The 13,770-nt window shown below is 43.3% G+C and overlaps 1 protein-coding gene across 2 annotated transcripts in view; it reads right to left on the bottom strand.

The window, feature by feature from the left end:
• Positions 1–13,770, bottom strand: part of LOC120066365 (serine/threonine-protein kinase WNK1-like) — a 63,102-nt gene that overhangs the window by 17,308 nt on the left and 32,024 nt on the right. For both annotated transcript variants that reach the window (XM_039017684.1, XM_039017682.1), the window contains exons 3-4: positions 583–755; positions 218–438 (exon numbers count right to left, since the gene is read on the bottom strand). In XM_039017684.1, the coding sequence (XP_038873612.1) occupies positions 218–438; positions 583–755 (394 nt within the window). The remainder of the gene's footprint in view (positions 1–217; positions 439–582; positions 756–13,770) is intronic.

Genomic DNA, 13,770 nt, shown 5'->3' on the forward strand with positions numbered 1-13,770 from the left:
TGAAAGGAGAGCTGAAACATTGTGGTCTGCTTTCCAACCACATTGTCAGACAAAAAAAAGAGACTATAAATAAACCCCCCCCCCCCCCAATCTAACCCTTCACAACCTCAATGTTAACCACAGTATAATAACCTTACACAAGACATCCCCATTGGAGTGTAGTGAGGAAGAAAGCAGAGCACAGTAAAAGGTATAGCTGGTGATGTTGGGGTCTTACCTATGACACTCTTGGCGAAAGAGGACCTCTTGAGTGTGGCCAATCCCAGGTCTCCTATCTTGACGGAGCCTGTGGGGCCCGTAATGAAAATGTTGTCACACTTCAGGTCCCTGTGGATGATAGGCGGGGCCCTGGTGTGGAGGAAGTGAAGGCCCTTTAGGATCTGCCTACACCAGCTCCTCAGAACTTTGATCTTCATGACCTTGAAGCGCTTCAGATACCTACAGAACAGGACGGACATAGGGGTAAAGATGGACATCACACAACCATCCTCATCACATTTCACTGATTTGGGTAACTAGGACCAACAATTTAATCATGATGATAGACTGGTGTTGATGTCTGTGTGTGAAAGTGAGACTCACGTTTTGAGTGTTCCAGAGGTCATGAGCTCTGTGACCAGCACAATACACTTCCTGCCTTTAACAGGGGCCTCCCAGGAGTCGTAGAAGCGGACGATGTTGGGGTGCTGCAGCCCCTTCAGCATGCCCGCCTCCTCCTTGAACCGCTGGCGCTCCGACTTGGACAGCTTACGGTCCTACAGGGGGGAAATCATAGGAACGTTAATGTTACATACAGGAGGGGGAGAGCGTCAATACAGTTGAAAAGAGTGGATTTAGCTTACATGCTTATATGACAAATACTTTTTATATGCAGGAGAGTCAAATAACAAATGGGAACAGTAGCCTATTACTAGTATGCCAAAGTGAAAGCAGTTAGTCTACATTTTGGCAGTTAGGCCTAGTGTTGTTCTTACAATAAGAATGCTTAGCTCACTAAACTCTTGGCAAGAGGACAAGTCTGTAAACATTTCCGTCAGTTAGCCTACAATTAGAAAGTCTTTAGCATGCTTGGGACAAAATGCTTCCGCACTTGTATCCTTCAAAGCTGTAAGGGGCATTGAGTTGGATGAAAGTGCTTTAGAGTATAAAGAACACTAGTGTGTAAACCCATCTAGACCTACAGGTTATCACATCAGATGAAACAGCTTTCAAACATCTCACACTCAACGCCGGCTCACACCACACACACAGAGAGTCTGGGGTGTATGGCAATTGTCAATGTTTTCTCTGGCGTGGGGCACTGACATGAGGAATGTGTGCAGCTTTGGCCTACTTTTCCACCAAACGAAAACAAAAGAGCCAAAGTGTGAGAGATGAATGTGAAGTGGATACATGTGAAAAACCTAATTTCCCCTGTCTACTAACCAACTCCCCTCAGTCTAACATCGCAAAGCAAGCAAAATGTCATCAGTAGGGACAGGCGTTTTTCTTGGTCAGGTCATGTGGTCAGGAAAAACAGCTAAATCTACTCAGCAGACAAGGCCAGCCTACCACAAAACACACAATACAGCTTTATGCATCTATTTGAAACAATTGATTGCTGATTAAGAGTTCAAGTCAACATACAGATTAAGCAGACTACTACTACTCCTAGTGCACTCTAATACACAGAGTTCTGTCTGGCAACATTCAACAGGTGGCCAGCCTAAAGCCCTTACAGAATATCAATTACAAGTCAAATACCTTCATACATGTGTAGGCTAGAATTCTTTTGAACTCTTTATGATAGCCAATCCTTACATTTTTGGACAAATATAAAGAACCAACATTTTCTTCACTAAAAGAGCCCGCAAATAAATTGTTCTAACTAAAAAGTCAAATTTTACAATAGGCTTTTGTAAATACTAAAACAAGATTAAAAACGTCCAGAGTCGTTAGGCCAATATGAAGCCAATAAGCCTCCGTCTCAGGGTTGCCACAAGTTGCCAGATATACTGCTGGACTGGCCTACATTTGCACTGAGACCAGACCACAATATAAAACCTCAGTGCAAGATCTGGCAACCCACCACCAGTCAACCCAGCCCAGAATAGAACCCCCCCAGTCAAAGACCTGGCACCCTGCCAGGTTGTCCAGGAAACACTCCCCATTGTTTGAGGAGAGCACAGGGGGAGGAGAGAGAACTTTCTCAACAAAAGAACAATGAAACATCACACTGCACTGCAGTTAAAGAGGAACTGAGCTGTTCCAACTCTGGGGCTTAGGTCTGACTGATGAGTTTTGGGGGCCGTTACTAGGGAGGGGTTTTGGCAGACAGGAGACAGAGGGATGAGGATTCTTTGGAAACGAGGCAGCGTTTGTTGTAGGGGGGAGGGGGACAGGGTTGAGGGGGTGACAGGGAACCAGAGTATATTTTAGTCGGAGGGGTGACCCTGAGCCTGGATGAGGGTGAATGTCAGGGTCGAGGGGGTGCTTGCTGTGCCCCCTGACCAACTGACCTAGTTTCAGTTTCTGCTAGGCCCGTGGTGTGGGCCAGTGGTTCCCCTTCCAATTTCTTTGCTCTTTCTTCAGTGCATGTGAAAACAGTCGAACAAAACATCCACGGCAGAATTCAATAGCTGCATTCTTCACCCCCCCCCCCCCCCCCCCCACCTTTCCCCCCCCCCCCTAATCCCAAACAGACCCCTCGCCCCTACACATTAGGACTGGGCGGTATTGATGCACAGATCGGTTTTAACTTCACCTTCTATAACAGTATGTGAATGTTTGGTTTGTTAAATGTGATACGCCATGTGTAACATCCATTTATATACAGTACCAGTCAAAAGTTTGGACACACCTACTTATTCAAGCGTTTTTATTTATTTTTACTATTTCCTACAATGTAGAATAATAGTGAAGAAATCAAAACTACGAAATAACACATATGGAGTCATGTAGTAACAAAAAAGTGTTATTTTACATTTCAGGTTCTTCAAAGTAGCCACCCTTTGCCTTGATGACAGCTTTGCACACACTTGGAATTCTCTCAACCAGCTTCAACTGGAATGTTTTTCCAACAGTCTTGAAAGAGTTTCCATATATGCTGAGCACTTGTTGGCTGCTTTTCCCATACTCTGCGGTCCAACTCATCCCAAACAAACTGAATTGGGTTGACGTCGGGTGATTGTTGCTCGCTCGCAACAGCAACAGCAAGCTATCTAGCAACAGCAAGCTATCTAGCAACAGCATGCTAGCTAAATTGCCATACATGCTTAATGCTTTTCGACCTGTCCCCAAATTAATATAGTTGGTTCAGAGTTTGTTTAGATATTTCAACCTATGTGTTCTGATCACATCTGGTATGGGTGGACAAAATCAAAATGCGCGCGATGGCACATATTAGGCAGCATGTTAGGCCTACACATGCATATACAAACACCTGCGTACACAGCCTTTCTCTGAAAACACTATTGTTTTCATTTGTAAATGGGCATCACGCTGGCACAGAATGCTCTGGGTTATGGGTAGGGTAAATATGCAAATTAGAATGTCCACCACTGCATAATGTAAACATTACCATGGCAGCCCAGCCACAAATCCAGAGCCGAAATAGGCCCAGTATCTCAAAGGAGACTGGCTGCATCAGATACCTTCTCATGGCATAAATACAGTGAGAAATACGAGCTGAGACAGGATGTCGAGTGGTGACAGAGGATGGTGCGTTACCACTACCACCAACAGCACGGATGGAGAAATTACATTTAGAATGAGAAGCTAGCCTACTAGCTAGAGGCTAGCTAGTAGTGCTAGCTTGCAGCAGAGATAAAAGGGGTTAGTTATTAGTATTAGGGATGTAATGATTCACCGATACGCATCGGTCCCCAGTTCAAATGTTTAAGATAAGTGCATCAGTCTGCGGCAGCCCAAACCGATCCAAATATAGCATGCATTGGCCAGAAAAACAATTCAAATGTTAAGAATTGCCGGGTCACTAATGTTTTTTATTCATATTGTTTTCCCGGAATTGATGCGTCCTCTCCTTCAGTTCAGTAGCACATCAAAACAAACAATAAAAAGCATGTCACTACGTATTATGGTTGGGCGGTATCCAGATTTCCATACCTTTATATTGTGTCTGTGCATTCCCAGGATATACCATATTACCAGTAGTGCACAAAAGGGGCGCAATTGTTTTTCCAAACGTAAAAACACACCACTTACCAGAATGCTAAAAAGTACTAAGGAACTCTCATAGCGGATGCTAGGAAAACGCTAACGAGCGCATGCAAACATTTACTACTAGGACAGGCAACCCAAGTATCTCAGAACGCAGTTTGTCACACACACACACACACACACAATACAAACATTAGATAGTTAACTTAATAGTTAAGAAATATAGCTGGCAAACATTGGTAGTGAATTTCATACAAGTGTAATAACATGATCACCTGACTTAAGTCGCTCTGCAGGAGTGACTCACCTCAAAGCTCCCATTTTGCTCTGGGAGATTCTTTGTAAAGAAACACACGTGACTAGCTTAAACCTCTGTTTTGGGAAACAAGTAACAGAAAGCTTCATAATGAAAAATTTGCTAGTACACAAGTTGACTGCAGGTATCTATTTAAAAATCACTAATATTCAAAGCCCCAAAAAAGTTACTTACCAGAATTTTAAAAAATGCTAACACATACTAAGGAATCTTCATAGACAATGCTAACTAAATTCTAATGAGTGCATTGCGAACATTGAGTTTCTGACCTAAACTATACAAGTAAGTCAAAAACGCTACTCACATTTTGCTGCACGCACAAAACAAAAATCTGCCTGCAAGTCTCTTTAACCAAGAGGGGAATTTCTGCTGGCGCATGTTGCATGACAGTAATTGACTGAAGGCTCAGGTCCCTTGTCAACGTGCGCTTGTAAAAATTATTTATAAAATAACACACACCACATGACTGGGGACTACCATAAACTACATAATAATGTGACAGATGAAATGAAGAACGCAATGTTCTTTATCTCCTAACGTATTGCATAAGTTGACTGCAGGTATTTATTTTTAAAAAGTAGCTACAAATATTCAAATTAATAAAAAAAACTTCAAAGAAATAAATTATATTGAAAAACCATCCTGTGGTTTTTTCAAAATACCCCGGTATACACAGTATACCGCCCAAGCCTACTGCGTATGACTGTCAGAACTGTGCCAGAACTGTGCGGACAGTGTGGGGGAGACAGCTCGCGCCAACGGGAGGTAGGCCCATCCCTGTTCAAATAGGCTATTCGCACATTTGCATTCAGATGGCAGAGGCTTTCACTATGTCAAATAATAGGCTTTATTAGTTTGACAACCAATGTCATTTTCTGGGCCATTGTTACCAAATGCCCTGTAGAAAATTGTGTTTTACCAGAGTGAACATAACTCACATCCAACTGCTGATTGGGGTTGTCAATCATTCAGGTTTTATTTAGATTTTTCAGGTTCACCATAAGAAATAGTTTTGGTAGTTTTGCTTTAAAAACAGTCAGTGTATTTGGCCATTTTAACTTGAACAGGGTAATTTCATAAAGGACAGCAATATTTTTTGTGAGCTGCGCATGGTCACATTTATTGGTCAGAGCGGGAGAAGCTCTCCACGGTTTAAACAGTTCGCTTTTGATACGGTAAAATCCAAAACTGTATTATATGAATTGGCTAAATACCATGTTAATTTCTAAAAATAAATATTAACATAATACATTTGAATTAGTACTATCTGCAAAAATGACAAGTTAATCAGTAGGTGATTGTGATTTCAAATAAAATGTGGGAGACAAAAAGCATAAATTGTCACACACACACTAACAGAGAGACACTCAGCTTAGAGAAGTCATCTCAGACAGATCCAGCTGAGGTCCAGGGCCTGGTTGCATAAAACATCTTAATTGTTTACCTTAAAGCTGCACTATGCAACTTTTTGGGCAACTCAACCAAATTCACATAATCTCAGTTATAGATCTGTGATTCTCATTAAAAGCAGTAGATCTGTTCTATGAGTGCTATTCAGATCCTTCCTGTTCTTAAGTTATATTTTTGTGTCTTTCACCTCCGGTTTTGTACACCAACTTCAAACAGCTGAAAATACTATATTCTTGGTTATTGAAAAGATATTTCCTTGTGGTTTAGATTGTACAATCTCTCTCTACACTAACAGGCTGACTACACTCGCATGCGCAAGCATTGTAAAATAAATGTAGAAATCTATGTTATTCAATTATTGCACCCACACTGCTCACGCACGCCAACGAGCGTCTGCGTTGCCAAGGGCTAAAATAGAAATCAGTTCTATTTCTGATGCAGATCGCGCTGCAAGTCCTCCCTCTCCCATCTCCTCATTGGTTTATAGAAGCAGGTACCCACATGCCATCTCATCATTGGTTATACCCACGTAGGTGACTGAAAGACGACCGAGGTCAGTGGCGGTAATGCACCTAATTTATGAAAATTGCCAATCGTAATATAAAGTCAAGAGAAGAAAAGGCCTGGAAGGAAGAGAGATGACTAGAAACGATTCAGTTGACCGTTTTATGTGTGGATTAATTGGCGGAGTAGAGGACCTTGTGCATTTCAGGTAAAATAACTCAATGTTTATATCCCTGGACAAATTAGCTAGCAACAGCAAGCTAGCTAAATAGGACAAATTAGCTAGCATGTGCAAGCTAACTAACCATAAATGTTTAATGCTTTTCGACCTGTCCCCAAATTAATATAATTGGTACAGAGTTTGTTTTGATATTTTAACCTGCGTGTCGTGATCGCGTTTGGTGTGGGGGGACAAAATACATTTATGCACAATGGCGCACGCGCGCAGCCGGTTTGGGTTCTATGTAAACATTGCTTGTTTTGTCACAAACTGAAATTGGGTGAACTATTTGTGGCGGAGCAATTTCTGCACATTGCACCTTTAAGGAAATATTCCCTTACCCACGGGAATTGTTTAAAGGTGTTGCATAGAGCCCCTCAAACAGTTCCTTAGGTGAGGGCAGAATTTAAGAGTTTTACGGTAGTTTGAAGGCCTGTATGGCAGAAAGAGTCTCGGGTTACAATAGAGACGACTTGATTCTCTGGCTGAACGTGTCAAAGATATGCATTTATTCATTAGATAATAAAAAGTTTATTTTAGTAACTTTTCAGAACTTGTTCCTATTACTTTCGAGTGCGTCAAGTTAACTGACTAGCTAGCTAGCTAGCTTTGTAACCATTGAATGTGCACCTTCCATTGTTTAGCTAAGTACCTAGCTAGCTGGGTGATGGATGTTTTACTTTTGAAACCAGGGCAGAGGCAAGCAACATTAGCCTCCACAAATGCTGTTTACATTGATATAAGCTTTTCTCTCTATATAAACTCAGCAAAAAAAAGAAACCTCCCATCTCCAGGACCCTGTCTTTCAAAAAAAGAATTAGTAAAAATCCAACTTCACAGATCTTCATTGTAAAGGGTTTAAATACTGTTTCCCATGCTTGTTCAATGAACCATAAACAATTAATGAACATCCGCCTGTGGACCGGTCATTAAGACACTAACAGCTTACAGACGGTAGGCAATTAATGTCACAGTTATGAAAACTTAGGATCCCTGGGTCCCTGCCCAGGGTCTCTGCTCATCTGCATGAACGTGCCTTAGGCATGCTGCAAGGAGGCATGAGAACCGCAGATGTGGCCAGGGCAATAAATTGCAATGTCCGTACTGTGAGACGCCTAATACGGCGCTACAGGGAGACAGGACGGACAGCTGATCATCCTCGCAGTGGCAGACCACGTAACACCTGCACAGTATCGGTACATCCGAATGTCACACCTGCGGGACAGGTACAGGATGGCAACAACAACTGCCTGAGGTACACCAGGAACGCACAATTCCTCCATTAGTGCTTAGACTGCCCGCAATAGGCTGAGAGAGGCTGGACTGAGGGCTTGCAGGCCTGTTGTAAGGCAGGTCCTCACCAGATGTCGCCTACGGGCACAAACCCACCGTCGCTGGACCAGACAGGACTGGCAAAAAGAGCTCTTCACTGACAAGTCGAGGTTTTGTCTCACCAGGGGTGATGGTCGGATTCGCGTTTATCTTCGAAGGAATGAGCGGTACACCGAGGCCTGTACTCTGGAACGGGATCGATTTGGAGGTGGAGGGTCCGTCATGGTCTGGGGCGGCAATCTCAACGCTGTGCATTACAGGGAAGACATCCTCCTCCCTCATGTGGTACCCTTCCTGTAGGCTCAATCCAGACATGACCCTCCAGCATGACAATACCACCAGCCATACTGCTCGTTCTGTGCATGATTTCCTGCAAGACAGGAATGTCAGTGTTCTGCCATGGCCAGCGAAGAGCCCGGATCTCAATCCCATTGAGCACGTCTGGGACCTGTTGGATCGGAGGTTGAGGGCTAGGGCCATTCCCCCCAGAAATGTCTGGGAATTTGCAGGTGCCTTGGTGGAAGAGTGGGGTAACATCTCACAGCAAGAACTGGCAAATCTGGTGCAGTCCATGAGGAGGAGATGCACTGCAGTACTTACTGCAGCTGGTGGCCACACCAGATACTGACTGTTACTTTTGATTTTGACCCACCCTTTGTTCAGGGACACATTATTCCATTTCTGTTATTCACATGTCTGTGGAACTTGTTGAATCTTGTCATGTTCATACAAATATTTACACGTGTTAAGTTTGCTGAAAATAAACGCAGTTGACAGTTAGGACTTTTCTTTTTTTGCTGAGTTTATGTACTGAATTAAGCACTTAAGGGGCCTCATGGGCATCATGAACTTTTTCACTTAAACGTAAGGGGGAAAGTCACCTTAAAATGTTCTATGCAACTGACAACGGTAAAGAAATTATGGGAAAAGTAGGAAAATGTTTTATCCAGCTCCTGAGCTCCCATCAGCAGCAGATATGGATTTAAAATGGAAAATTAACGTGTTCATGCAAAAAAAATGAACTGCATCAAATCGTATTGCATCAATTCATTTCCCTAATCAAACCGAATCACACCAAATAATTTCAAAATAAAGTATCGCTCTTGTCTCGGAGCCAATCAGTATCTTTTCTATTAGTAGTAGTAGCTAGCTAGTCAGTGTAGCCAATTTATTAAGGTGACAGATATAACACAAGCAGTGGTTACTTGGTTGTAATGATTTTTGGCATTAACATTATATTCAAAAAATGATCACAACTAAATTAATCCTGCACACACAGATAGCCAACTCTCTCAACTTCAACCACTACATTACTAACATAATGCCCTGGACCAGAGCACGGGCACCGACTGACACCCTGGAACTTATCCCAAGTTCAGGTTGCATGCGCACATAGCATCTGAGACCAAAAACACCATCCGATTCCAAAAATTGTCAGACGCACGCACTTTGAGATTCGCAGACCAGGGGGCCTCAGCCCGCATAATCTGCAGATGGATGCATCTCTGTCAATCACAGCACAGCCTACTGACTGTAGCTAAGGGGACCCATAAACACAGGTTATAGCGGTCACCACCAGGGGAGATGGCCAAGACCACCACAACATTCACACGGGTGCAATGGCTCCCTTCCAGCCCTACTTTCCTCCTTTCTTCTAATTTTCTTCTAAAACTAGCAGGTGAAAATATATGACCACCTTCTCTCACAACAGTGGTGGTGAAGGAAGAGAGAAAAGGCAAGGAAGCTAGTGGAGACTTGAGACACAGCCAACATCCTTCAAATGTCATTTGAAAGGTGTGCCAGCCAAAGGAAGGGACCTATAAAATACAGGAATAAAGCAGTAATAAATCCCCGGGTGGCAGGCAGCTGGCAGCCATTCAGTGGTCAGGCAACAGCAGTAATGAGTGACTAGACTGCAGTCGTGAGTCACAGCAGCAGCTCTGTGTGTGTGTCAGACTTGGAATGAGTCAGCTCAATAAATAGCTATGTTGCCAATGCTGTATTTCAAGCCGATACCCTAGCATGGATAAGAAATAGCTAGCAGGTGTATGCCTTTTATACTTCTTAACGAGGGGAGATTCCTGGCACAACAGCCAGCACTGGGCTGTCAAATGGCCCAGGTGCTGTGAGGCCGCTTTCACACAGAGCATTATGGATCCGCTCTAAAGCCAGTCAAGCCCAGGCCTCCATGGAAGAGCACACACTGCTACCAGGCAAAGGCTGTCATAAATAACCTATGTAGTCTATAAATAGAGCAAGGAAAAATAGAAGGATCTGTGCCCACTCTGAGGCCTGGCTCTGTCAGGTCTCTGCCCTGAGGATGACATAGGGAGAAAATACACTTAAAAAAGGGAAGCGGTTTCACTGGTCTGACTCAGGCCATACTGGCAACAGTGGCAAGGCACCTATTTTCCATGGATAAGACCGTAACACATTTAATCAATTAGCCCTCACATAGATTTGGTGATACATTGACTGCATACTTGGCTGATGTTGTTTGGCTACAATCCATCAACTGTTACTTCCAATTGTGGTGTCCTCTATACATTTTACATGCATGTGTGGAGCTCCCCGATGGCCACAGGGCATGACAGTAGAGGTCAGTGGTTCAGCATATACAGAGACGAGCAGTCAGCCAGGCTGAACTAGACTAACAAAATGACAAGCTGAGTTCCGCAGGTCAGTGGAGGCTGGTAGAAAACTCACACATACACATTAACCCCATAACATATGTGGGTTAGTGAGTGCATGCATGCATGCGGGTGTGTGCCCAGCGCCGTGCGGGTTAGGACATCATTGTAAATAAGAATTTGTTCTTAACTGACTAACTGTGTGTAGCAACTAGCGAGATTGTATGTGTGGAGAGCTGGTGTACGGCAGTAGGCTATATGGGGGGGGGGTGAAGCACATGGTATCTCAGGCGTTCTGGCTATATAGTGCCTTAAAATGGTACTGACACACGTGATGTTGGCCAATGAATGACTGCTTTTGCTTGTCAAGGCCCAGGAGAAAAGGTAATGATTGACACTGAAGATTTTTTGCTGACATACGGGAAAAAATGTCACAGAAAAATATTGCCAGGTGTAAATTCACTAGAAAATGTATTGAATCAATGAAGTACAAGCCAGCTAACCAGCTAGGAGAGGCTGTTTGAGCTCAGAGCAACAAGCTCATACAGATCTGCTTATCCTCCTGATCACATTAGATTTAGCGTTTTCTTTGGTTCACACAAAACATAAGAGCTACAGCAAAGCTCAGTCTTCCCCTCTTTATCCATTAGATTAAGATTTAAAAAGATTCAAAAACAAGGACTGTCTTTGTACAGAGAAGCCTCTAGAAATATCTAGTCTAAATCACGCTAACAGAGTTAGCCAGAAATCCTGCTTGTACGAACCTCGGAAATGGCTAATCTCGTTAAAACAACATTGCGGGTTGGAAAATAACCAATAAATTCTGGCACAGAATGGTTTCCTAATTCCACAGTGGTCAGCTTTCTAATACAATAGCTGGCATCTAACGAGTGTTCTGGCACAAAATGGCTACCTTGTGTGTCACTGGCCGCAATGGAAGAAACACATTGGTTTTGCCACGTGAATGGATGGGATGTTAAGCCTTCACTGGCCAAACCAAAATTGAATATAGTCATCCACTGAAACGATGACCCCTCCATAACGTTTTTAACCCATCAATGGGTTAACAGCTATGGATGCAAAAGTCTATGGGAGGGGTCACTCATCTCCACATAGTGATTGACTGAAGGGAATTTCAGAGGATCATATTACAGGCCCTCGAACCCATATGGCCCAGAATAGCAGCACAGTTGCTCCAACATAGCTCTGGAATGCCATTGAAGAGCAGTCAGGAGAAGAGACAAGGAGAGGCCACTAGAATACTATGGGGAACATAGCCTGACCAGCTGGCATCGTGGCAGTCCCTGGATTATACCAGCTCTGAGCCAGGCTGGCAACCTTTTGCACCAGGCCTTCTGAAGGATGCCTGCCTCACAGTTCTCCTGCTCAGCTTTCTATGCTGGGGCTCAGCCAAAGGAGGGCGGGGGGGGGGGGATGACATGCTTCATTGAGGCCGGGTGAGAGAGGAGTCTCCTAAATGTATTCGTCTCTTCCTCCCCCCCTCCTGTGCAGTGACCTACTTATTGTTCAAACATGCCTGCAATGTGAGATCCGAATGAGACAGAGGGTGTGTGCGCACGGGTGGGTGGATGATTCAACGTTTTTACCAGACCAGTATGGACATATGGCTTCCAGATTGAAAGTATCAAGGGGCCATTCCATTAACAGTTTGTTTGTTGTTTTAACACTAAAACAAGATTTAGGAGCTTTATGTGGGGAAACTTGTCAAATGTGTTGCTGTCTGGAGTAGTGCTGTTGCATTCAAATGCCTACAGCTTCATCTTACACTTCCGTAGAGCAAGCAATAGCAAGTCTGATTAACATATGCGCTGATGAACACAGATCAACAGGCTCTTCCACTAAGACAGGTTCCTGCCTGAGTCCGATTAATTTATCAATATCATAAACATCCTACAGATACATCAGGGAACGCATTTCAACATGATCACTTTCATAACTAGGGTTGTCACGATACCAGATTTGCGATACTCAAGAGGTATTGTGGCAAGGAAACAAAACAAAGCTGACTGAATTTCCTGAGGAAAACAGCCCTAATGTTGGAAACTAGCAGCCTTATGTTGTCACCCAGAATCACATTTATTCTCCAAGCTATAGCACACAATATTTTACATCCAGTAGGTTTAGTCTGCTTTGCGTTTTCCTTTTTGCCATTGAAAATCAAGTTTCGTAGTATCGGGATACTGGTATCCTGACAACCCTAGACATTACTTGTACACAATGTACATTTACTACAATAACAGTTGGGCGCAATTTTTTGCCTTGGCTTTTTTATCAACATTACACGGTTGTGTGTGTGTGTAGTGTACAATAGTCAAATCCACAAGAATTGTGCTGTCAGTCAAATACTAAGACGCACTGTCCCTTTCATGTCTGTCTGACCACATATGCTTAAGATACAGACAAATCAATACACATGGAGCAGCAACAACTCCGCTTCAATACCCAAGGTACTGTGGCCCAGCCAGATCAGATAGGCCTCAAGAGGCTCTTGGCACTAACATGCAGTAAAACAATAAGTTGAAACCTGACTGATGCCATGCCAGTGAAGAGCTGTGTATTTAATACTGTAATGACTTAGGTCCACAGAGACATGGGTGGGCTGGGTTACAGGCAGGGAGGGAGGAAGAGAAAAGCAGCACGTAGTTTTGCATGGGTCAATGGAATCTTTCGTAGACACCTTTTAGGATTTTACATTCAAATCATATCAAATATTATTTGTCACATACACATGGTTAGCAGATGTTAACGCGACTGTAGCTTAATGCTTGTGCCTCTAGTTCCAACAATGCAGTAATATCTAACAAGTAATCTAACAAATTCACAACAACTACCTAATACACACAAATGTAAAGGAATGAATCAGAATATGTACACATAAATATATGGATGATCGATGGCCGTGCGGCATAGGCAAGATGCAGTAGATGGTATAGTATACAGTATATACACATGAGATATGTAAACATTAAAGTGGCGTTAATAAAGGTATCACTAGTCACTTTAAATAAGTCCATTTATTAAAGTGGCCAGAGATTTGAGTCTATGTTGGCAGCAGCCTCTCTGTTAGTGATTGCTGTTTAGCAGTTTGATGGCCTTGAGATGGACTGAAAAACAGCTTCTATCTGTCCCAGCTTTGATGCGCCTGTACTGACCTCACCTTCTGGATGGTAGCGGTGCGA

The sequence above is a fragment of the Salvelinus namaycush genome, chromosome 21 (genome assembly GCF_016432855.1).
Source record: "Salvelinus namaycush isolate Seneca chromosome 21, SaNama_1.0, whole genome shotgun sequence".
NCBI classification, from domain to species: domain Eukaryota; kingdom Metazoa; phylum Chordata; class Actinopteri; order Salmoniformes; family Salmonidae; genus Salvelinus; species Salvelinus namaycush.